The 25,775-nt window shown below is 40.3% G+C and overlaps 1 protein-coding gene and 4 long non-coding RNA genes across 5 annotated transcripts; 3 read left to right on the top strand and 2 right to left on the bottom strand.

The window, feature by feature from the left end:
* Positions 1-1,075: 1,075 nt before the first annotated feature.
* On the bottom strand, positions 1,076-9,659 carry alpk1 (alpha-kinase 1). Its single transcript, XM_077742624.1, is given in 13 exon segments — positions 1,076-1,456; positions 1,528-1,714; positions 2,893-3,055; positions 3,124-3,271; positions 3,342-4,713; positions 5,391-5,651; positions 6,748-6,824; positions 6,894-6,980; positions 7,067-7,126; positions 7,988-8,186; positions 8,252-8,406; positions 9,354-9,471; positions 9,546-9,659. Coding segments are annotated over 12 exon segments (3,015 nt in total). The 5' UTR covers positions 9,466-9,471; positions 9,546-9,659; the 3' UTR covers positions 1,076-1,262.
* LOC144213899 (uncharacterized) lies at positions 1,341-8,084 on the top strand. Its single transcript, XR_013330163.1, has 3 exons — positions 1,341-1,421; positions 1,490-1,567; positions 7,887-8,084. It is a non-coding gene; the product is annotated as an uncharacterized LOC144213899 (long non-coding RNA).
* LOC144213898 (uncharacterized) lies at positions 8,308-9,729 on the top strand. The gene is made up of 3 exons (XR_013330162.1): positions 8,308-8,429; positions 8,547-8,584; positions 9,644-9,729. It is a non-coding gene; the product is annotated as an uncharacterized LOC144213898 (long non-coding RNA).
* A 1,104-nt stretch (positions 9,730-10,833) lies between these two features.
* Positions 10,834-14,428, top strand: LOC144213733 (uncharacterized). The gene is made up of 3 exons (XR_013330093.1): positions 10,834-11,113; positions 13,319-13,386; positions 13,924-14,428. It is a non-coding gene; the product is annotated as an uncharacterized LOC144213733 (long non-coding RNA).
* A 1,066-nt stretch (positions 14,429-15,494) lies between these two features.
* LOC144213718 (uncharacterized) lies at positions 15,495-15,777 on the bottom strand. Its single transcript, XR_013330086.1, has 2 exons — positions 15,695-15,777; positions 15,495-15,622 (listed from the first exon to the last, which is right to left on the bottom strand). It is a non-coding gene; the product is annotated as an uncharacterized LOC144213718 (long non-coding RNA).
* Between the last annotated feature and the right edge of the window lie 9,998 nt (positions 15,778-25,775).

Genomic DNA, 25,775 nt, shown 5'->3' with positions numbered 1-25,775 from the left:
GGACACAACCATTCAATATCAGGCTTATCAGTGACCAAGGGGTAGAATTGTACCTGTCTTGCCTTATTTCAACTGCCCCAAAACTTGGTGATATGAAAAACTATCATGCAAATATTTGTTAGTGTTTTTTTTAGCCCTATTTTCCGCAGTATAAGCAACAACTAAAATACTTCAAGTTTCTACAAAACAGACAGGCAGCTCCATCTAGTGTATAGCACAATTTACCACTTCCACTACTGCCACTACCACTACTTGTACTACTACTATTACTACTACTACTATTAATACTACTACTATTAATACTACTACTATTAATACAACTACTATTAATACTACTATTACTACTACTACCACTACCACTACTACTACAACTTTCGCTACCGCTACTACTACTACCACCACCACTACTACTGCTGCTACTACTACTATTACTACTACTCCCACTACCACCACCACTACTACTACTACTACTACTACTACCACTACTACTACTACTACCACCACTACAATCACTACTACTACTACTACAGCTACTACTACTATTACTATTACTACTACTCCCACTACCACCACTACTACCACTATCACCACTACTACTACCACCACTATTTGTACTACTCCTTACTACTACTACCACCACTATTTGTACTACTCCTTACTACTACTACTCCTACTACCACCACTATTTGTACTACTCCTTACTACTACTACTACTCCTACTACCACTAATATTGCTACTACTACTACCACCACTAATATTGCTACTACTACTACCACCACTAATATTGCTACTACTACTACCACCACTACTACTACTACTACTACTACTACTACTACTACTACTACTACTACTACTACTACTACTACTACTACTACTACCACTACTACCACTACTATTGCTACTACTCCCACTACTACTACTACTACTACTACTACTACTACAACAACAACAACAACCAACACTACTACTACAACAACAACCAACACTACTACTACAACAACAACAACCAACACTACTACTACTACAACAACAACCAACACTACTACTACTACAACAACAACCAACACTACTACTACTACTACTACTACTACCACCACCACCACTACTGCTAGTGTGTTTCATAATCACATTATAGTATGTAAACATTTTAGTTTTTATATTTATTTTAAGATCAGGAAACTATCTGGCTAATTTTTTTTTGGGCTGGGGGGCAGTAACTAAAATTGCTTCACCTCCATGTATTGGCATGACGAATCATTCGTTAATGTGGATTTTTGGGCAACGGGGGGAGGTTTAGAAGCCGGCAAATGTTTTTACACTCTGGTCCGTGTTGATCTCGCAGAAAGGAATCAATACCGCCTTGACCGAAGTTGGACGGACCTCGGGGGATTCTCGTGGAGTGGATCTGGGGGTCCGTGAGGTAAGTCAACCCTTTGCCGTTGGCAGTCACCCACCCTTTGAGGACAGAAAATGTATTCCTGGTTTTAGATGGAGGAATATCACATTTCCTATCTTGGAAAACGCACCTTGCAAGTCAACAACAACGTCTTGGCCGTCAGAGTGCAGGTAGGTAAAATGTCCGAATGCTAGACCGTAATCCGTGGCGGGCAGATGGTCGTTCTTCTTCTTCTTCTTGTTGGTGAGTTTCACAAACGGGCCGAGCATGTACGGTTCCACGGTGACGCAGCCCGCTATTTCGTCCCCGGACAAAATCTGATTGACATGAACACGAGGTAGTTTTTGGGGCAAGGGTGTTGTGGGTGTGATCGGGACGGTACTCTGACGTTTGGTCGCCTGGACATTTGGATGAACATGAATCAACTGTAGATATTTAGATATTAAACTTTAATGAATATAATTTTGTGAGCTGGTTTCAACAGTACTTAGATATTAAACAGTACTTAGATATTAAACAGTACTTAGATATTATACAGTACTTAGATATTATACAGTACATAGATATTAAAAAGTACTTAGATATTATACAGTACTTAGATATTATACAGTACTTAGATATTATACAGTACTTAGATATTATACAGTACTTAGATATTAAAAAGTACTTAGATATTAAACAGTACTTAGATATTAAACAGTGCTTAGATATTATACAGTACTTAGATATTATACAGTACTTAGATATTAAAAAGTACTTAGATATTAAACAGTACTTAGATATTAGACAGTACTTGGATGTTAAACAGTACTTAGATATTATACAGTACTTAGATATTAAACAGTACTTAGATATTAAACAGTACTTAGATATTAAACATTATTTAGATATTAAACATTATTTAGATATTAAACAGTACTTAGATATTAAACAGTACTTAGATATTATACAGTACTTAGATATTATACAGTACATAGATATTAAAAAGTATTTAGATATTATACAGAACTTAGATATTATACAGTACTTAGATATTAAAAAGTACTTAGATATTAAACAGTACTTAGATATTAAACAGTACTTAGATATTATACAGTACTTAGATATTAAACAGTACTTAGATATTAAACAGTGCTTAGATATTATACAGTACTTAGATATTATACAGTACTTAGATATTAAAAAGTACTTAGATATTAAACAGTACTTAGATATTAAACAGTGCTTAGATATTAAACAGTACTTAGATATTAAACATTATTTAGATATTAAACAGTACTTAGATATTAAACAGTACTTAGATATTAAACAGTACTTAGATATTAAACTCTCTCTCATGAATCAACAGTAGGTATTTAGATATTAAACTCTTGTTGAGAGCTATTTTCAACAGTACTTACTCTCTGTCACCATTTGACTGGCGAGCAAAAGACCGGGGACCAACGGGGAACAAACGTCCGGCAACCAAACGTCCGGCCAGGGATCGGCGACTTACCAGAAGCGCCTCGGAGGGCAGGAAGAATATCTGGGCCATGATGTCTTTTTCATAGAGGCGCTTGTTGAATTCTGTCACGTAGTACTGGGCCGTCATCTGCCTCTCCACGTCTCTCAGGTGGAAGTGGATCTCCGTGGGCTTCCGGTAATCCTTCCCAACGTAGCTAAAGATTGGCGAAAATAGTCAGAAATCATGGCGAAAGCATGCAATGGGTTAGTTTTTTCTGCACACTTGCTTAGCCTTTCCTCCTGGTGTAAGAACCGGATCCAGATGGCGTTTCGGTGAGTACCGTGCAAGCCCATTGGTCGGCCGATGTAGGCGCAGGTCTCTCTGGCGGTCCACAGACCCGAGGCTTTGGAGAACTTTAAATGAAGCGCATCTAGCAGAGTGGAAGAGACGACCGTTAGAATCCGGGGGAGTTCCATAGACAATGAATGGAGGAAACTTACTGTGGGCTATGTCATATTGCTCGAGTTTGAACTTGGTTTTATCGCCGCCCAGTCTTGTCAGGAGACAGTCATGGCAAACTCCAGCTAGGAGGTTTTGGTAGTCCTGTTGGGATAAGGAATACTGCCCAGGTGAAGCCACTGGAACCAGGAAGTTACCCTTGAGGCAACTGTTGCATCGTGGGTTGGAGGTTTGAGGACTTTGGTTTGGCTCATCTGGTGTAACGTGAGAATTTTCTGTTGAGGGTTCAGTTGTCTTACAGTTGCCATTGTATGGGGTCTCTGGTGATTTGCTCATTCCTAAGATATCCCACCCAGTAGTAGGGTCATACTCGGGATCGGTGCTTTGGAAATCTTGCTTTTTAATAAGAAAGAAGCTCCCAGTTGATTTGCCACTCCCGTGACTTCCCGCAGACCTCAAGATGTTTTCCCATGAAGACTTGGAACCGAAACTGTTGCTAAGAGAGCTCGAGTCGAGTACTAATTGCGATAAAGACCGTGGCAGACCGTCATCCAGTGGGTCCGTTGGGATTTCTGATTCTGACATTTCCACATTTTCCAAACCACGACTCGCACTTGAAGAGAATGTGGCGCCAGGTCTTTGCGAAGCCAAAAACGTAGCTCCGCCTACATCCTGCACAGGTATAGCGGCAAACTTGGCCGACCCGGAACTTGTCAAGGAGAGCTTCATCCAAGAAGAGCTAAGACTCTTCGCGCAGTAGCGCTCAGGCAAGGGCGAAACATCGCAACCCGATGTTTTACCCGCGTCTGGGTTGCAATCTGTGGTCTCACAATCCGTAGTCTCGAATGCTGTAATACAAACCCTGGCTAAATCGACTTCTTCCACCCCGGATTCGCACTTGGACTCGGCGGAGTGACATAACGACGTGTGGTACTTCTGTAGACTCTGCAACGCCTTGGAGAAATCGTCCAAGGTGAACCGGATTAAAGGGTCAATCCCACTTCGGAAGCTATCTGGTATAAACGAATGTTTTTCAGAATTCACAAAAGGCTCCACCCACAACTCCGCCTTAACCTGAGACACGGATCGCATAATTTCAGCGCAGAAGCCGCCCTGGTCCTGGGTTTCCGCTTGGGTGTAATGGGAAAATTGAGTCAGGGCTTCTTGGCAAGCCCTCGTTGCTCGTGTCACGGAATCCGAGGGTCCGTCAAGCCATTTGCGAACGATGGCAAGCGAATAAGCAGCTTTAATTAGGGTATGCAGCTCCTGTTTGCTGGTGACCGCTTGACCATCCGCATTTGTCAATAGTCCAACTTTAAATGCCTCCTTGGCTTTTAACAGGAACTCCGGCCTATTTTTTGGGTGGCAGGCCTCGGAAAAACTGTATGACAACAAGCAGGTCCCTTGGGCGGTCTGCAATAGGAAGAAACGGGTTTGATGCCTATATGTTAGTATCAGAATACCCCATTGGCCTGAATGTAAGACGTGTTTTTTTTTGCATTGAAATAAAATTGAAAAATTGGGGGTCATCTTAGATTCGGGGTGTAGACATGATACTCATTTACAACCTCTAGATGGCGCCAGATAAGTGAATGCTGAACATTTTGATGATTTATGCCCTTATTTCAATGTTGTTGTTTTATGATTAGACTAATTTGGTTGATTTATATTTCAAAAACTAGAAGACGTTAATTTACAAATATGATTGCATTTTAGTTCACATATTTAAATTTAGATATTAAAACAGTTTTTGCATTATTTGAATGAGGCAAAATAACATATTTTTTATTTTGTTATTGTTTCAGGTTTGTTGTCATTATTTTCTGTATAAAAATTGAATTTGCTAATCAAAGTTTTTTCAAACTTGAGTCTTGAAAAAAAGGGGTCGTCTTATATTCGGGCCAATACGGTAAGAATATTGTAAAATACTGAATAATTTTTGCATTAAAAAAATGCAGTAGTCGGAAAAGTGTAGGAAATCTAATGCAAGGTTGCTTTAAATCAGATTGGATTTTTTAAAAATATAAATGTATGTCAAACTAAATACCGAAACGCCCCAATGCCGCCATATTGGCTCCAGGAAAACATACCACATTGGTTAGCACGTAGAGTGGCGTGTATTGGCTGTACACCACTGCCATTTGGGCCGCCTTAGCCGCACACAGAAGTCGATGGGACGTTTCGCCCAGCAAAAACTGCACCAGAAATTATTAGAAATGACATAAACCAAGTTGGACGGACTCAGTTCCACTCACTAAATCAACGTCAGGATTGGTCTGGAAAACACGGAAGTCCTCATCGTTCATGGAAAGCAGAATATTAGCTAAAATGCCAAGAGAAGTTCCTATACCCTGCAAAGTAAAAACTGCCAATGTTTATTATAATATAAAAACGACAGTATTTTTCATACGAAAAGGCACACCTGAGTATAAGTCGCACTAGGCAATAGGGGTGTGTAGAAGCCTCAAATATGCCTGATACGATTCACTATCAATCTTTTAAACTGATTATTGTGATTTTTTTGGTTTAACTCTTTCAAAAAGTACATTTCTAACAATGCTAATTTGAAAATACTATATTTTTTTGACGAAAAGGCACACCTGAGTATAAGTCACTGTTAGAAATGTACTTTTTTGAAAGAGTAATACCAAAAAATCGCAATAATCAGCCTAAAGAATTGATAGCGAATCGTATCAGGCTAATATGAAAAATACTGTATTTTTTCGACGAAAAGGCACACCTGATTATAAGTCGCATGAGCCAATAGGAGTGTATATTGCCTCAAATCTGCTCGATATGATTTGCTATCAATTCTGATATTACTTTCAACCAATTATTGCTATTTTTTGTATAACTTTTTCAAAAAGTACATTTCTAACTAAGCTAATATGAAAAATACTGTATTTTTTCGACGAAAAGGCACACCTGAGTATAAGTCGCATGAGCCAATAGGAGTGTATATTGCCTCAAATCTGCTCGATACGATTCGCTATCAATTCTGATATTACTTTAAACCAATTATTGCTATTTTTTGTATAACTTTCAAAAAAGTACATTTCTAACAATGCTAATCTGAAAAATACTGTATTTTTTCGACGAAAAGGCACACCTGAGTATAAGTCGCACTAGCCAATAGGATTGTATATTGCCTCAAATCTGCTCGATACGATTCGCTATCAATTCTGATATTACTTTAAACCGATTATTGCTATTTTTTGTATAACTTTCAAAAAAGTACATTTCTAACAATGCTAATCTGAAAAATACTGTATTTTTTCGACGAAAAGGCACACCTGAGTATAAGTCTCACGAGCCAAATCTGGTTGATACAATTTGTGATCAATCCTGATATTACTTTAAGCTGATTATTGTGATTTTTTTTTGTATAACACTAATCCATATATTTTTTATGTTTTTTTTTTTTTTTTAATCTTAGCTAATATTTACCTTTTTGTCTGGCCGTGGGAGGGCGTAGTACCCAATCAGTGAAGCCCAGATTAGATACGCTGCCTCCAGCCATAGCCCTGTAATCATAATTCAAAACAATTAATAATGATTAAAAAAAATATGGAAGCACAAGAAAAGAATCCAACCTAGTTTTTGCAAAATCATCCCACGTATTTGCAGGCAGACGGCTTGCACGAGAACGCGGTCACTTTCCGAATGGTATGCCCAACACCCTGTCAAAAAAAAAAATGAAATATTTATATACATATTTTATTCTATATTTCATAACGTTGTACTATAAGATGTTAAATGAGTTCACCTGTTGTTCCACTGTTGATAATGAGACTGCTTAAAATGTACTCTGCTTTCTGAAGTTTTCCTGGAAAAAATCGGGATTCAAATTATTCGGGTAAAGTTTTTTTGGATTAAAGAAAAACTGGGGAAAAATTGCAAATATTAGATTAAAAAATACCCACATTTTTATTTATATATTTACTTTTACTAAAAATACTATCTGGTTATCTACAATCTTTATTAAACAGTATATTGACATGTTATTTAATATGCATTCATGTAAGTATTTAGTTTTATTTATTCCTTTTTCCGGGTCAAAATCTTTTTTTGGACTAAAGAAAAACAATGGGAAAAATGCAAATATTAGATAAAAAAACACATTTGAATTTATCTATTTATATATATATATATATATATATATATATATATATATATATATATATATATATATATATATATATATATATATATATATATATATATATATATATATATATATATATATATATATATATATATATATATATATATATATATATATATATATATATATATATATATATATATATATATATATATATATATATATATATATATATATATAAAATATTATCTAGTTATCTACAATCTTTATTTAACAGGAATTGACATTATATAATATGTATTCATGTAAGTATTTCGTTTTATTTATTCCTTTTTTCCGGTTCAAAATCTTTTTGGGGATTAAAGAAAAACAATGGGAAAAAATGCAAATATTAGAAAAAAAACATTGTATTTATTTATGTATTTATTTAATTATTTTTACTAAAAATATTATATAGTAATCTACAATCTTTTTTTAACAGAACATTGACACATTCTTCAACTTTCCCCGGCCGCGGACAGTGATGTGGCGGGCCGAATCTGGCCCGCGGCCCGCCACTTTGACACCCGTAATGAATACCACCTGAGTTGAGGTACACCCGCGCCTGTCGTATGACCAGCTGAGGGGCCACGGGTGCGTTGGGATGACGTTTGTGAAGCAGCTTGCTCATTTTTAGCACCGCCCCGGATTGGTCGGTCCAGTAGAGGAAACGATCCACCAAAAAAAGCAACGCCAATGCAAACTCCGCCTCCTCCGCCATGATGGCGGCCTCTAATACGTTCTGTGGAAACAGCGAATCAACTGTGAGAACCGCTTCGGCACAACGTTGTGATGTTTGTTTATCACCAGGAGCTGAGAAAGATGGCCGCCGATGAGCTCGCTCAAGTTGATTTTGTCTTTAGGGGTGATGTCCTGCTTGTACTGCCATTTTTCGGGGACAAATGGCCACCGCATGTCCATGGCATCTTGGAGAAGGAAAACTAACTCTTCGCACAGGGATTCTGATTGTCAAGACAACAAAAATGTTAGTATTTGGGAACATTTGGAATTTTCAAATGAGAGTATAGTGGTACCTCTACTTACGAAATCTTTAACATACACATTTTTCAGGTTATGAAACTAATATGTTTTATGTTCCAAGGTATGAGCATCTGTTCAAGCTATGGAACATCAACAGAGGTAAGGCCTATATATTTAAAAATGTATATGTGGATCTATTTGTATACATATGATGCTCGATTTATGAAAAATCCAACACATGGAAAAATCCAATTTACGGAAAATCCAATTTATGGAAAAATCCAATTTATGGAAAAATCCAATTCACAAAAAATCCAAATTACGGAAAAATACAATATATGAAAAATACAATTTACGAAAAATACAATTTACGAAAAATCCAATTTATGGAATGATACAATTTACGAAAACATTTTATTCACGAAAAAACTACTTTACAGAAAATACAATTTACGAACAATCCAATTTATGGAAAAAATCCAATTTATGGAAAATCCAATTTGCGGCAAAATCCAACTAACAAAAAATCTAATTTACGCAAAATCCAACTAATGAAAAATCTAATTTACAGAAAATCCAATATATGAAAAAATCCAATTAACGGAAAAAAGAAAATTTACAAAAAATACAATTTAGAAACAATCTTACTTACCAAAAACCCAATTTACAATAAATCCAACTCACGAAAAAAACAAATTTCCCAAAAAATCCAACTTACAAAAAATCCAATTTACAAAAAATCCAATTTACAAAAAATCCAATTTACAAAAAATCCAATTTACAAAAAAATCCAACCTCCAAAACAATCCAATTTACAAACAACTTCTGTTACCAAACAATTCCATATGTAGAGGTAATACCACTGTACTAAAAGCTTCATCTAACTATGTAACAATTTCCTAAGCAACATCGCCCCAGTGTGGCAAACCTCTAGCACTGCAGTAGTTGAGCTTGTCTTTTTCAGTGATCTGCCCGCATATTCCTGTTCCTGCCGCCTTGAGGCACCTTTCAAGGCAAACTTTGACTTCCTGGTTGTCCATTCTGCTCTAAAAACATTAAAAACAACAGAAAAATTGAACTGCCATTGACAACAAAAAACGTCCAATTATTTCAAACTCACCTTTTCACCTTTGTCAATCACTGGAATCAATGTAAATACATATGTCACTCATTTCTAGTCCTTAAAATATATCCAATCTGTTTGTGTTTCGCCTGCAGTTGTTGCTCATCGTGGGGTGTAACTGTGACGCCCCCAAGAGGCGGGACTAGGGATCTGCAGGCGGGGACAACGATCAGAGGACTGCAAAATGTGGGTCATGAAGTCATTTTAAAACATGCAACTAAATATGGGGAAAAAAAGTCTAGCTGTTGTTGGATGCTCATGTTTTATTAGAACTGATTCACTGTGTCCACAGAATGTATTAGAGGCCGCCATCGTGGCACAGGAGGCGGGGTTTGCATTGGCGTTGCTTTTTCCGGTGGATCGCTTCCTCAACTGGACCGACCAATCCGGGGCGGTGCTAAGAATGAGCAAGCTGCTTCACAAATGTCATCCCAATGCACCCGTGGCCCCTCAGCTGGTCATATGACAGGCGCGGGTGTACCTCAACTCAGGTGGTTTTCATTACGGGTGTCAAAGTGGCGGGCCGCGGGCCAGATTCGGCCCGCCACATCACTGTCCGCGGCCGGGGAAAGTAGATCATGTGTCAATGATCTGTTAAATAAAGATTGTAGATAATTAGATAATATTTTTAGTATGAATAAATAAAAATGCGGGTATTTATTTTATCTAATATTTGCATTTTTTTTTCTTTAATCCAAAAAAAGATTTTGACCCAGAAAAAAGAATAAATAAAACTAAATACTTATACAATAATCGTTTTTTTTTACATATATTATAATGTTAGGTTGTTTCTCCAACATGGCCCTGCTTTAGTCTTGCAATGTTATTATTTGTAGTATTTTACATCTAGTAACGATTGCAGTATATGTGTCTCATTGTGTTTTATATATAATGTAAATGTATATATATATATATGTATGTATATATATGTATATGCATGTATATATATATAATGTATACGCATATATATGTATATATACATACATAAATAAATATACATATATAGAAGTCTCGAATGCGGAAATCGTTAACGTGAAACGGGCCGTCATTACACATCCAGTCCACACGAGGGTACCGTGACCCCAACTGTTGTTTGCAAAACACTTTTTATTGAAAGAAGATGTCTCGAATGCGGAAGTAATTTCTGTGAAACGGGCCGTCATTACACATTCAGTCCACACGATGGCGCAATGATCCCAAAGATTATTTGCAAAAAGCTTGTTATTAAAAGAAGAAGTCTCGAATGCGGAAGTTGTTTATGTAAAACAGGGCCGTCATTACGCACGAGGGAATTTGCGCATGCGTATTATCCTGGACTTCCCCCAAATTACGTCAGAGAGAAACCCAGGAAGTGGGAGTCGAATTCGTTGCGCTTTCTCTTGTTTGTAAACGTTTTTTTCGGCGTTTTATCGCATGATCTAAATGGGGGGGATTTACAGTAAATACAACCGAGTGACGTTTGATAGATTACACAAACAGTAGTCCGCAAGAAAGGAGTTTTTTCGAGTTTTTTGGGCTGATTTGGTGCACCTGGTGCGGGCTGGACAAGGAAAGTCACGAATAAGGTAAGAAATGCTGCAATTTTCTACTACAAGCGCCTCTCGATGAAGTATTCTATTAGTCAAACGTGCACTTGTTTTCTGTTGATCTTGCTCGTCATAACCCAGATCAGATCAAACATTTTGCCAACCTCCACAATGAATGAACCATGTCCCTAATCAATGACCACATGGCTGAAATATTGAGCTTTCTTTTTGAAGAAACAATTTGTAGTTGTTAATGCTTTTAAAAGATCTAGCATGAGGACAATCCTGACTGAAAATAGTACATTGAACAATGTTGACATTTGATAAAATTGTCAGATTAACTATTTTGAACTGCGCATTAGGGCCGAGGGCGTGTTTTGACACTTGGAGGGGAGTGTTGTTTTGTGGGTGGGATGTGTTCAGATTTTATGGGCATGCGCAGTTGGGCCGAGGGCGTGTTTTGATATTTGGAGGAGTGTAGTTTTTTGGGTGGGGTGTGTGCAAATTTCATGGGCATGCGCATTGGGGCCGAGGGCGTGTTTTGACACTTGGAGGGGAGTGTTGTTTTGTAGGTGGGATGTGTTCAGAATTTATGGGCATGCGCAGTGGGGCCGAGGGCGTGTTTGGACACTTGGAGGGGTGCGTTTGTGTGCGCGGGCGGGTGCGTCTGGCTCAAACTCCGCCCACCGACTCTTGGAAGGCTTGGGAGGCAAGGGGATTGCCGGGGTTTGAGTCGACGTTTTGCCTCATTTCATGCCGAAGGGGCGTGACCAACATAAAAGTGCATGAAATGAAGCCAAACTGCTCGGATCAGAGTCCAAATGTCTTCCCAATACTCTTGGTAGTCACTTGCCATGCATTTCAAGCCTGAAAATTGGACATTTTAATCTGACAATATGATGAGGAGCTTCCTTAGCTCCACCCATTGGGTAACATTCTCCTCTTTTCTTGCCCTTTGAAGCTTAGATAAGTGATTGGGATGTGAAATGATGTGCCCTGTTGATCGATTTGGCTCCATATTGACCCTTTTGTATACTTTTTCCAATTACTGTTAATATTTGGTGAGATTTTAGTGTTGTGTTCATAGTCAGTTGGCTTGAGTAAACTGATTTCATTGATTGTGACTAAGTAGAGTGGTTTCCCCCTTTGACCTTTGGCCCCCAAAAGCCCTAATAGTACCTAATATGCATCCAACATTTTTGATGCATCATACCAATTGTGTCTTTTGCTCTATTGTGGTCAGTAGACCATTTTCAGGAGTGGGTAGTAGAGCCCCCAAGTTACCCGAAAGTCCCCCCCAACCCAGGCAGGGTACCCAATGATATGTCATAGCTGGTCAAATTATTAGGTACACTATGGACCCACTTTTTGTGGTCATACTGTATCATAGCAGAATGTCAGACCTTATTAGTCGCTGAAGTCGGCCCCCCACCACCCCTGACTGTACCTAATGAAGTGTCCCAAATGGCTAAAATACTAGGTACATCCCAATGAGAAATGTCATTGTGCAGCAGAACCCCCTGAAGCCCCCAATTGACCTCCAGCTGTTCCTAATGAAGTGACCGCAAAGGCCCAAATATTCGGTACACCCTCTCGACCCAGTTTATGTGGCCATAGTGTATCATAGCAGTATAGCAGACCTCACATGTAGCTGAAGTCGGCCCCACCACCTCTAAGTGTACCTAATGAAGTGTCACAAAAGGTCAAAACATTGTGTAGGCCCTCAAGCTATAGTTCATTTGGTCATAGTCTCTCTTAGTAGCTAGACAAATGTCATTGTGTTGCAGAATCCCCCCATTGACTGCCACATCATCTATTTCTGGTCGCCCACATCGACCCCCTTGTATACTTTTTTCCAAATGTTGTTAATATTTTGTGAGATTTTAGTGTTGTGTTCATAGTCAGTTGGCTTGAGTAGACAGATTACATAGGCGCTCCATTGATTGTGACTAAGTGGAGGGGTTACGTCCTTGGACCCTTGGCCCCCAAAAAACCCCAGAAGTACCTGATACGTGTCCAAAGTTGCTCAAAATATGATGTGCATCTTTTAACAATGTGCACATCATCTATTTGTGGTCAGTAGACTCCCATTTCAGGAAAAGTTTGCAAATGGCCAAGTTTATAGGGGCCTCAGAGGTCTCTCATTGGCAAAAAAAGGATTTTTTTCTAAATGTTTTGTGTTTAAAATATGTGATCTGAGTCAAATTGCATGAGTGCTAACGAAAAATGTCTTTTTGTTTGCAGGAGTGGAGTCCCGGAAGATGGAGTTGCTTCCACGTCCATCAACCTGCGCGACACAAGTGCTAACAAAGGTAGGAAATGCTCCATTGAATGTATATTTGTATTGAAATTTGTTTTTTAGCATGCTAGTAATTGAATAGTTTGAATTAGAATTACATTTATTTGACCACTTGTGTAAAACAATAACTTATTTTGTATAGTTAAAAATAATAATGTATGTTTAGCATATAAATGTAATTCTAGGCCTTACAGTTCAAGATGATCATGCTATTTTCAGGCATCATTGTATGTAAGGTTACATCTAAATATCGCTAGGCTAATTTTGTGACTGTAATGTCATAAAAATGCTAGAATCGTCACTAACTGCTTTCGTTAAGTGCATTACAGTTCAAGATCCTAATGCTATTTTTGTGCTCTCATCATCTTATGTAAAGTTACATGTAAATATTGGTAGGCTTATGATTTGTTCATGATGGTAATGCTATTATCGCACCCGCATCATCTTATGTAAGGTTACTTATCATTATCAGTAGACTAATTATGTGTCTCTATTGTGGTATGAATGCCGGAATGGTCAATGATTGCTCTCGTTGTCGACTTCTTGACAGGATTGGGGACGTTTTGGACGTACACGGCGCCTACGGATGGGCATGCGCTGCAGCCCGATGGCTTTTGGACACTGGCGTGACCTGGCTGGGTATGTGACGTCTCCCGTTTCAGCTTGTGCAGTGGCATCTGATGCCGTCAGAATGTCAAAAAAGCCATTTTTTGCTAACAATACATTGTTGAAATGAAATCAGTCTTTGTCTTTTATTTCTAAATGCACCCTTACTAAGTGCAAAATAGGGTTTTTTCCTTCAAAAAGTGTCTTTTTGGGGCATAAAACGTCCACCAAAAAGAGCTCTCGTGAAAAGCGGCCTCCGAAAAGCAGAAAATCTTCCTGGCAACGAGACGTGTCACGACTCGGCCAACCAATCAGAGGCCTTAAAAATTGGATTTAGCCACCTCCCCTCTATTCAAATCTATGCAAATTTGGATTTAGCCCCGCCCTGGCCTCGCCCACCGGGACAGCCAATCACAGCCCGGCATTTGGCCGGACACGCCCCCTTTTTCCAAAAAACGGCGTTTTTTGGACCGAAACCCCGCCTCCCGCTACAAAGCCAGCCCCCCCGGACTAAAGCCCACCCATTCCGAGAGAACCAATCAGACAGCAGTATTCACCTCCCCACTTCCTGATTCTAGACCAATCAGTGAATAAACGCCCCTTCCCAGAGAACCAATCAGGTGGCAGCATTCATCTTCCACTTCCTGATTCTACACCAATCAGTGTATGGACACCCTCCTCCCAGAGAACCAATCAACTAGCAGCATTAAATTTCCACTTCCCTATTCTAAACCAATCAATGACCTTTATTTTATTTCTCCACCAATAACCTGCTAGTCATTTGCATAACCACACCCATTTTTTAAAAAAAAAATAAAAAAAAAATAATAATTTTAATAAGGTAATAGTATTAATAAAAAGTTAGAAGAAAGGAGTTTGTTTTTTGTTCAACTTTATTTGTTTTACTTTCAGAGTTAAAGTCCAAAGGATGACGACTTGAAGTTCTTCCTTCAACCAGTAGCAGGAGTTGGACCGCAACAGAGTGTGGAGACCTAAAGACAAAAATAAGTAAGTTAAGTGCAAGACAAGTGCAAACCAAGTAAGTTAAGTGCAAGTCGAGTGCAGACAAGTTAGTAAAGTGCAGTAGGGCAAGATAAAAAAGTGCAGTAAAGAAAGAAATGCAGACAATATAGTAAAGTGCAGTAGGGCAAGATAAAAAAGTGCAGTAAAGAAAGAAGTGCAGACATGCAAGTTAAAAAAGTGCAGTTGGGTAAGAAGTGTAGTAGAGCAAGTAAAAAGTGTAGAAAAGCAAATTAAGTGCATACAAAGAAATGTACAAACGGCAAGAACACTTACCTTAGAATGATGCAATGTCACTTGATCTTGACTTGAGCAGGAGGGCAGCATTCGGACAGCAACTGTTGAAGAACTTCATTTGATGTGATGTCACATGTTCTTGAGCAGGAGGGCAGCATCTGGACTTCAACTGTGGAAGAATTGGATGACTTCAACTGTGGAAGAACTACATTGCAATCCAGACAATTGTCACGAAGGAGTTCACACGGAGGCAAAACAGTTTGTCCTTTTATTTTATTTCCAGAATTCAACAATCAAGATAATCAGCTCGTTGTCTCACAGGTGCAGGCAGTTGTTGGGGCGGGGTCAAGGCAGGTCTCCAAAATGGCTTCTTCACAGGAATGAGTCTGCAAACAAGAAAGTGGGCGAGCATCTAATTCAGTCGTGTTTACCGTCTAAAATGGTGCACATTTACTCACCTTTGCAGTACAATCAAGCTTGACGAACACTGCTTCGGTCACTTTGAGTTACAGCGCCCTCCGGTGGACACGGGGAAACTAGTCAGCAGTTCAGAAGTGTGGCGTGAAAAGACATCGAAGTTGGACAGTGTTCACGTCCACCATTTTGTGATGCAGTGTGCACTAACCCACTGGAAGACGTCGTGGATGAAATCCGACTGCAAGAATCAAAGACAGAAGTGAATTTGGACATGGTAAGTCATCTGGACGTTCTTACCTCAAAATTTGTTACTCTACATTCAGCTTCTGGAACAGATTAATAGACAGTTAGATTTGCACGTTGATCAATTGCTTGCTCGTTTCACCTGTGCTTACCTGCAGGGTCGGACATCTTGGAAGTGGCCTGCAAAAGAAAAGGAGAAAGAGTCAAACAGTATGGTTAACAGCCATTGTTCATACAAAGTGGACCATTTGGCAGAATACTTACCGACTGCAGCCTGTGAAGGAAGAAACAAGACCCATTAAGTATTTTTGAGCTTGATTTGGAATATTCAAAGTACTTACCAACTGCAGCCTGTGGGAAGAAAGTAGACCATTAAGTATTTTCGAGGTTGATTTGCAATATTTAAAGTACTTACTTGCTTGTTTTTCCACATTTGTGAGCTGTTGAAACAAGAGAAATGTACATTAGTCTCAAATAAAAAGTGAAAAGACTTGGGAATACTTACTTCGGCTTTCCAGTGTGGAGCGACGTGCAGCATTCATTAAATGAAAAAGACCGCCTGCAAAAATGCTTCCTGTTTAAATAGTTTTTCGGAAGTGACGTAATTGCGCAAAAAAATAAAAGTTTAAAAAATATTTTGAATGTGTCCTTCAAATTGAAAAGCGAACGGCCGGGACTCGTACCCGGGTCTCCAAAGCCACAGTTTCATGCTCTACTCATGAGACTAATGAGCAGATGACGTAGAACAATCTCATAGTGTATATGTCCCAGTCTTAGTCACTCACATTCGATAGACTGTCAAAAAAAAGGGTAAATATGACTTCCAATTTTTGAATTTGTAAAGCGTTGGTGGTCTAATGGTTAAAGACACTGACTGCGAATACTTTGGACTCGGGTTCGATCCTCTCTCTTGCCTTTGCCACTCTAGCATTTAATTCGTAAATGCAGCTGAGAGTGGGAATCGAACCCGGGTCGCCTGCATCGCAGGCAATGACTTATGCCATTCGCCACCTTGGCTGGATTTCCGCCGAAATTTCTCCCGTAAAAGTCCTAAATAATACCCAAAACACTTAGCGCAATTTGATGCAAGCGAAGTCTATGAATGTACTACAGTGATGCACTTGTAACAAGGAGTTGGTTGGAAAAGAAATTGCAGAGTGTAATGCATAAAACTGCCACGAGATGACAGCAAAACACCACATGTCCATTCAGGCACACTCATGGGACAATATGTGAGAGGAGTCCAGGTACACTACATTAATGTATATACTAGGAAACAGCATACTTAGTTGGTTGGAAAAGCCATTGCAAAGTGCCATTCCTTAAAAACGCCACAAGAGGGCAGAGAGTTAGAACATGTCTATTCAGGACAATATGTGAGTCCAGGTATTCTACATAAGTACGTAGTTGGTTGAAAAAGCCATTGCAAAAAGCAATGCCTCAAAACCGCCACAGGAGGGAATCGGTTTAACATGTCTTGTAGAGAATAAAATAGCATGTCTTCATACATGCATACAGTCACAATACAAAATCAAGGAATTGAGAATTGTTATGGTTTGTTACTTTATTGGAGAGGGCTCAAGATGAATATTGCACATCATTTATATGAGCAAGATGAGGCTGACGCTGGGGAGCACATTGAAAATAAAGTTCGACCAAATACACAAGTGCCTTGTCTGTCTGCTTTTGTCATGAAATAAACACAAAATAAAGTTGGTGGTCATAACATGGCAAGTGGAAATCAGCCGTCTGCCTGCAGGAACAAGTCCAGTCTGCACCAAGAGAGGAACAAGCATTAAAGCTGCACCTGGCTGTGAATAAATGGATAAAAGAACAATGATATGAGAACGTGTTCGATCGACCGAACGAACAGTTACGCATTAACAATGACGATAATATGAAGCGGATGAGTCCACTCACCTCATCTGGCCATGATTCTGACACGCTCAACAGTCGCACCTTCATATCTTGTTTCTATTGACCGCATAGTACGCTTAAAAAGACTACATTTACCTAAAATTATGCCCAGGAGACGAATTGTTTTGAACGGCTGTTGGTTACCACGACTTCCGCATTGGAGGCTCTTCTTCTTTCAATAAGAGCGCTTAGCAAACAACCGTTGCGACTACGATGCCCTCGTGTGGACCGGAGATGTAATGACGGCACTGGTTCTCATAAACGACTATGAATCGACTATCTGTCTTAGGATGTTTTTTAAACAGCACAATGCACCTCTATTGGTGTCAAAGTGGAGGTCCGGGGGCCAAATGTGGCCCGCCGCATCATTTTGTGCGGTCCGAGAAAGTTAACCGTCAGGATATTTTAAAAGGCACAATGCACATCTATTGGTGTCAAAGTGGAGGCCCGGGGGCCAAATGTGGCCCGCCGCATCATTTTTTGCGGTCCGAGAAAGTTAACCGTCCGGATATTTCAAAAGGCACAATGCACCTCTATTGGTGTCAAAGTGGAGGCCCGGGGGCCAAATGTGGCCCGCCGCATCACTTTGTGCGGTCCGAGAAAGTTAACCGTCAGGATATTTTAAAAGGCACAATGCACCGCAATTGGTGTCAAAGTGGAGGCCCGGGGGCCAAATGTGGCCCACCGCATCACTTTGTGCGGTCCGAGAAAGTTAACCGTCAGGATATTTTAAAAGGCACAAAGCACCTCTATTGGTGTCAAAGTGGAGGTCCGGGGGCCAAATCTGGCCCGCCGCATCATTTTGTGCGGTCCGAGAAAGATGTTTTTTAAAAGGCACAAGTACCACTATTGGTGTCAAAGTGGAGGCCCGGGGGCCAAATCTGGCCCGCCGCATCATTTTGTGCGGTCCGATAAAACATGTGCTTTAAACAGCACAATGCACCTCTATTGGTGTCAAAGCGGAGGCCCGGGGGCCAAATCTGGCCCGCCGCATCATTTTGTGCGGTCCGAGAGAGTAAACCATGATTATTTTCTCGGACCGCACAAAATGATGCGGCGGGCCAGATTTGGCCCCCGGGCCTCCGCTTTGACACCAATAGTGGTACTTGTGCCTTTTAAAAAACATCTTTCTCGGACCGCACAAAATGATGCGGCGGGCCAGATTTGGCCCCCGGGCCTCCACTTTGACACCAATAGTGGTACTTTGCCTTTTAAAATATCCTCATGGTTTACTTTCTCGGACCGCACAAAATGATGCGGCGGGCCAGATTTGGCCCCCGGGCCTCCACTTTGACACCAATAGTGGTACTTGTGCCTTTTAAAAAACATCTTTCTCGGACCGCACAAAATGATGCGGCGGGCCAGATTTGGCCCCCGGGCCTCCACTTTGACACCAATAGTGGTACTTGTGCCTTTTAAAAAACATTTTTCTCGGACCGCACAAAATGATGCGGCGGGCCAGATTTGGCCCCCGGGCCTCCACTTTGACACCAATAGAGGTGCATTGTCGAGTTTAAAAAACATCCTAAGACAGAAAGTCGATTCATGGTCGTTTATGAGAAACATTGCCGTCGTTACATCTCCGGTCCACAGGAGGGCATCGTAGTCCCAACGGCTGTTTGCAAAGCACTCTTATTGAAAGAAGAAGATCCTCCAATGCGGAAGTCTTGGTAACCAGCAGCCGTTCAAAACAATCCTTCTACGCATAATTTTAGGTAAATGTAGTCTTTTTAAGCGTACTATGCGGTCAAAAGAAACAAGATACGAAGGTGCGACTGTTGAGCGTGTCAGAATCATGGCCAGAAGAGGTGAGTGGACTCATCCGCTTCATATTATCGTCATTGTTAATGCGTCAACTGCGTTCTCATATCATTGTTCTTTTATCCATTTATTCACAGCCAGGTGCAGCTTTAATGCTTGTTCCTCTCTTGGTGCAGACTGGACTTGTTCCTGCAGGCAGACGGCTGATTTCCACTTGCCATGTTATGACCACCAACTTTATTTTGTGTTTATTTCATGACAAAAGCAGACAGACAAGGCACTTGTGTATTTGGTCGAACTTTATTTTCAATGTGCTCCCCAGCGTCAGCCTCATCTTGCTCATATAAATGATGTGCAATATTCTTCTTGAGCCCTCTCCAATAAAGTCACAAACCATAACATTTCCTAATCCCTTGATTTTGTGTTGTGACTGTATGCATGTATGAATACATGCCGTTATTCACGACAAGACATGTTAGACCTGATGCCCTCCTGTGGCGATTTTTGGGCATTGGACTTTGCAATGTCTTTTCCAACCAACTACGTACTTATGTAGAATACCTGGACTCACATATTGTCCTGAATGTGCCTGAATAGACATGTTCTAACTTTCTGCCCTCTTGTGGCGGTTTTCAGGCATTGCAATTTGCAATGGCTTTTCCAACCAACTAAGTATGCTGTTTCCTAGTAGTATACATTAATTTGTATACTTGGACTCCTTTCACATATTGTCCTATGAGTGTGCCTGAATGGAGATGTGGTGTTTTGCTGACATCTCGTGGCAGTTTTATGCATTACACTCTGCAATTTCTTTTCCAACCAACTCCTTGTTACAAGTGCATCACTGTAGTACATTCATAGACTTCGCTTGCATCGAATTGCGCCAAGTGTTTTGGGTATTATTTAGGACTTGTACGGGAGAAATTTCGGCGGAAATCCAGCCAAGGTGGCGAATGGCATAAGTCGTTGCCTGCGATGCAGGCGACCCGGGTTCGATTCCCACTCTCAGCTGCATTTACGAATTAAATGCTAGAGTGGCAAAGGCAAGAGAGAGGATCGAACCCGAGTCCAAAGTATTCGCAGTCAGTGTCTTTAACCATTAGACCACCAACGCTTTACAAATTCAAAAATTGGAAGTCATATTTACCCTTTTTTTTGACAGTCTACCGAATGTGAGTGACTAAGATTGGGACATATACACTATGAGATTGTTTTCCATCATCTGCTCATTAGTCTCATGAGTAGAGCATAAGACTTAGGCTTGGGAGACCCGGGTACGAGTCCCGGCCCTTCGCTTTTCAATTTGAAGGACACATTCAAATTGTTTTTTAAACTTTTATTTTTTTTTGCGCAATTACGTCACTTCCGATAAACTATTTAAAGAGGAAGCATTTTCGCAGGTGGTCTTTTTCATTTAATGAATGCTGCGCGTCGCTCCACACTGGAAAGCCAAAGTAAGTATTCCCAAGTCTTTTCACTTTTTTTATTTGAGACTAACTTACATTTCTCTTGTTTCAACAGCTCACAAATGTGGAAAAACAAGCAAGTAAGTACTTTAAATATTGCAAATCAACCTCGAAAATACTTAATGGTCTACTTTCTTCCCACAGGCTGCAGTTGGTAAGTACTTTGAATATTCCAAATCAAGCTCAAAAATACTTAATGGGTCTTGTTTCTTCCTTCACAGGCTGCAGTCGGTAAGTATTCTGCCAAATGGTCCACTTTGCATGAACAATGGCTGTTAACCATACTGTTTGACTCTTTCTCCTTTTCTTTTGCAGGCCACTTCCAAGATGTCCGACCCTGCAGGTAAGCACAGGTGAAACGAGCAAACAATTGATCAACGTGCAAATCTAACTGTCTATTAATCTGTTCCAGAAGCTGAATGTAGAGTGACAAAGTTTGAGGTAAGAACGCCTGAAATTACTTACCATGTCCAATTTTGACTTCTGTCTTTGATTCTTGCAGTCGGATTTCATCCACGACGTCTTCCAGTAGGTTAGTGCACACTGCAACACAAAATGGTGGACGTGAACACTGTCCGACTTTGCCGTTTTTTTACGCCACGCTTCTGAACACTCTTTTCCTGACTAGTTTCCTCGTGTCCACCGGAGGGCGCTGCAGCTCAAGGTAACAATCAGTGTTCGTCAAGCTTGATTGTACTGGAAAGGTGAGTCAATGTGCACTATTAAGACTAAGTACAACTGAATATGCTCACCCACTTTCTTGTTTGCAAACTCATTCCAGTGAAGACGCCATTTTGGAGACCTGCCTTGACCCGCCCGAACACCTGCCTGCACCTGTGAGAAAACGAGCTGATTAACTTCAATGCTGAATTCTGGAAAATTAAAATAAAAAGACAAACTGTTTTGCCTCCGTGTGAACTCCTTCGTGACAATTGTCTAGCTTGCAATGTAATTCTTCCACAGTCGTCCAGTTGAAGTCCAGATACTGCCTTCCTGCTCAAGAACATGTGACATCTCATCAAATAAAGTTCTTCCACAGCTGAAGTCCACTTCTTCCACTGTTGCTGCCTTCCTGCTCAAATCAAGTACAAGTGAAATCGCATCATTCTTAAGGTAAATATAATCGCCGTTTGCACATTTCTTTGAATGCACTTACCTTGCTTGTCTGCACTTTTTACTTGCTCTACTACATTTCTTACTCTACTGCACTTTAACTTGCTTGTCTGCACTTTAACTTGCTTGTCTGCACTTTAACTGGCATGTCTGCACTTCTTGCCCTACCGCAATTTTTTAACTTACCCTCATGCACTTTTTTAACGTATGATACTGCCCTCAACTTGCACTTTACTTACCTGTCTGCACTAGACTTGTACTCTACTTACTTGGTTTACACATGACTTGCACTTAACTTACATTTTTTTGTCTTTAAGTCTCTACACTCTGTTGCGGTCCGACTCCTACTACTGGTTGAAGGAAAAATTTCAAGACAAACTTTGGACTTTTGCTCTGACAGAAAAACAAATAAAGTTGAACAAAAAACAAACTTCTTTCTTCTAAATTTTTATTATGATTACTATTTTATTAAAATTATTTTATTTTTTATTTTTCTATATATTTTTTATTATTTTTTTTGGGGTGTGGCTATGCAAATAACTAATCCACGATTGGTGGAGAAATTAATTTAAGTTCTCTGATTGGTTCAGAATAAGGAAGTGAAAATAAGATGCTGCCACCTGATTGGTTCTCTGGGTGGGCGGTGTCCATTCACTGATTGGTGTAGAATCAGGAAGTGGAAGGTGAATGCTGTTACCTGATTAGTTCTCTCGGGAGGGGCGTCCATTCACTGATTGGTGTAGAATCAGGAAGTGGGGAGGCGAATACTGCCATCTGATTGGTTCTCTCGGAGTGGGTGGGCTTTAGCCAAGGAGGCTGGCTTTGTGGCCGGGAGGCGGGGTTTCGGTCCAAAAAAACGCCGTTTTTTGGAAAAAGGGGGCGTAACCGGCCAAATGCCGCGCTCTGATTGGCTGTCCCGGTGGGCGAGGCCAGGGCGGGGCTAAATCCAAATTTGCATAGATTTGCATAGAGGGGAGGTGGCTAAATCCAATTTTTAAGGCCTCTGATTGGTTGGCCGAGTCGTGACACGTCTCGTTGCCAGGAAGATTTTCGGCTTTTCTGAGGCCGCTTTTTCCAGAGAGCTCTTTTCGGTGGTCGTTTTAGGCTCCAAAAAGACACTTTTTGAAGGAAAAAACCCTATTTTGGACTTAGTAAGGGTGCATTTAGAAATAAAAGACAAAGACTGATTCCATTTCAACAATGTATTGTTAGCAAAAAATGGCTTTTTTGACATTCTGACGGCATCAGATGCCACTGCACAAGCTGAAACGGGAGACATCACATACCCAGCCAGGTCACGCCAGTGTCCAAAAGCCATCGGGCTGCAGCACGGGCTCAAACATAGGCGCTGTGTACGTCCAAAACGTCCACAATCCTGTCAAAAAGACGACAACGAGAGCAGTCAGTGACCATTCCAGCATTCATACCACATCAGAGACACATAATTAGTCTGCTGATAATGACAAGTAACCTTACATAAGAGGATGCGAGTGCAAAAATAGCATTACCATCATGAACAAATCATTGGCCTACCAATATTTACATGTAACTTTACATAAGATGATACTAGAGCAAAAATAGCATTAGGATCTTATACTGTAATGCACTTAACAAGAGTAGTTAGGGACAATTTTAGCATTTTTATGACATTTCAGTCACATACTTAGCCTTGCGATATTTATATGTAACCCTGAAAATAGCATTAGCATCTTGAACTGTAAGACCTACAATTACATGTATGAGCTAAACATACATTATTATTTTTAGCTCTACAAAAGAAGTTCTTGCTTTACACAGGTGGTCAAAGAAATGTCATTCTAATTCAAGCTATTCAATTACTAGCATGATAAATAAAACTTTAAAACATCTTTTTCATTACAAATGTACAAAGAATGAAGCATTTCCTACCCTTGTCTGCACTTGTGTCACGCAGGTTGATGGCCGTGGAAGCAACTCCATCTTCCGGGACTCCACTCCTGTTAACAAAAAGACATTTTTCGTTAGCACTAATGCAATTTGACTCAGATCACATGTTTTAAACACAAAACATTTAGAAAAAAAGCTACTTTTTTGCCAATGAAAGACCTCTGAGGCCCCTATAAACTTGGCCATTTGCAAACTTTTCCTGAAATGGGAGTCTACTGACCACAAATAGATGATGTGCACATTGTTAAAAGATGCACATCATATTTTGAGCAACTTTGGACACGTATCAGGTACGATTGGAGCTTTTGGGGGTCAAAGGTCCGAGGAGATAACCCCTCCACTTAGTCACATTCAATGGAACGCCTATGATATCTGTCTACTCATGCCAACTGACTATGAACACAACACTAAAATCTCACAAAGTATTAACAACATTTGGAAAAAAGTATACAAGGCGGTCGATGTGGGCGACCAGAAATAGATGATGTGGCAGTCAATGGGGGGATTCTGCAACACAATGACATTTTTATAGCCACTATGAGAGACTATGACCAAATAAACTATAGCTTTAGGGCCTACGCAATGTTTTGACCTTTTGGGACACTTTATTAGATCCACTTAGAGGTGGTGGGGGCCGATTTCAGCACCCCATGAGGTCTGCTATTCTGCTATGATACAGTATGACCACATAAACTGTGTACCTAATCTTTTGACCACCTAGGAAACACATTAGGTATCCTGCTTGGGTTGGAGGTCACATTCAGGTAACTTGGGTGCTCTACTACCCACTCCTGAAAATCATCTACTGACCACAGTAGAGCATAATACACAATTGGTATGATGCATCTAAAATGTTGGATGCATATTAGGTACTATTGGGGGTTTGGGGGGCCAAAGGTCGAAGGAGGTAACCACTCCACTTAGTCATAATCAATGAAATCGGTCTACTCAAGTCAACTGACTATGAACAAAACACTAAAATTTCACAAAATATTAACAAAAATTGGAAAAAGTATACAAGGGGGTCAATATGGGCACAAATGGATCAACATGGCACATCATTTCACATCCCAATCACTTATCTAAGCTTGGAAGGGCAAGAAAAGAGGAGAATGTTACCCAGTGGGTGGAGCTAAGGAAGCTCCTCATCATATTGTCAGATTAAAATGTCCAATTTTCAGGCTTGAAATGCATGGCAAGTGACTACCAAGAGTATTGGGAAGACATTTGGACCCTGATCCGACCAGTTTGGCTTCATTTCATGCACTTTTGTGTTGGTCACGCCCCTTCGGCATGAAATGAGTCAAAACGTCGACTCAAACCCTGGCAATCCCCTTGCCTTCCAAGCCTTCCAAGAGGCGGTGGGCGGAGTTTGAGCCAGACGCACCCGCCCGCGCACACAAACGCACCCCTCCAAGTGTCAAAACGCGCCCTCGGCCCCACTGCGCATGCCCATAGAATCTGAACACATCCCCCCCACAAAACAACACTCCCCCCAGGTGTCAAAACACGCCCTCGGCTCCACTGCGCATGCTCATGAAATCTGCACACACCCCACCCAAAAAACTACACTCCCCTCCAAGTGTCAAAACACGCCCTCGGCCCCAATGCGCATGCCCATGAAACTTGCATACATCCCACCCACAAAACAATTATTGTTAAAAATAGTTTTTCTGACAATTTCATCAAATGTCAA

Source organism: Stigmatopora nigra, chromosome 20, assembly GCF_051989575.1.
Source record: "Stigmatopora nigra isolate UIUO_SnigA chromosome 20, RoL_Snig_1.1, whole genome shotgun sequence".
NCBI lineage: Eukaryota > Metazoa > Chordata > Actinopteri > Syngnathiformes > Syngnathidae > Stigmatopora > Stigmatopora nigra.
This window is presented reverse-complemented; position numbering and strand designations above follow the sequence as displayed.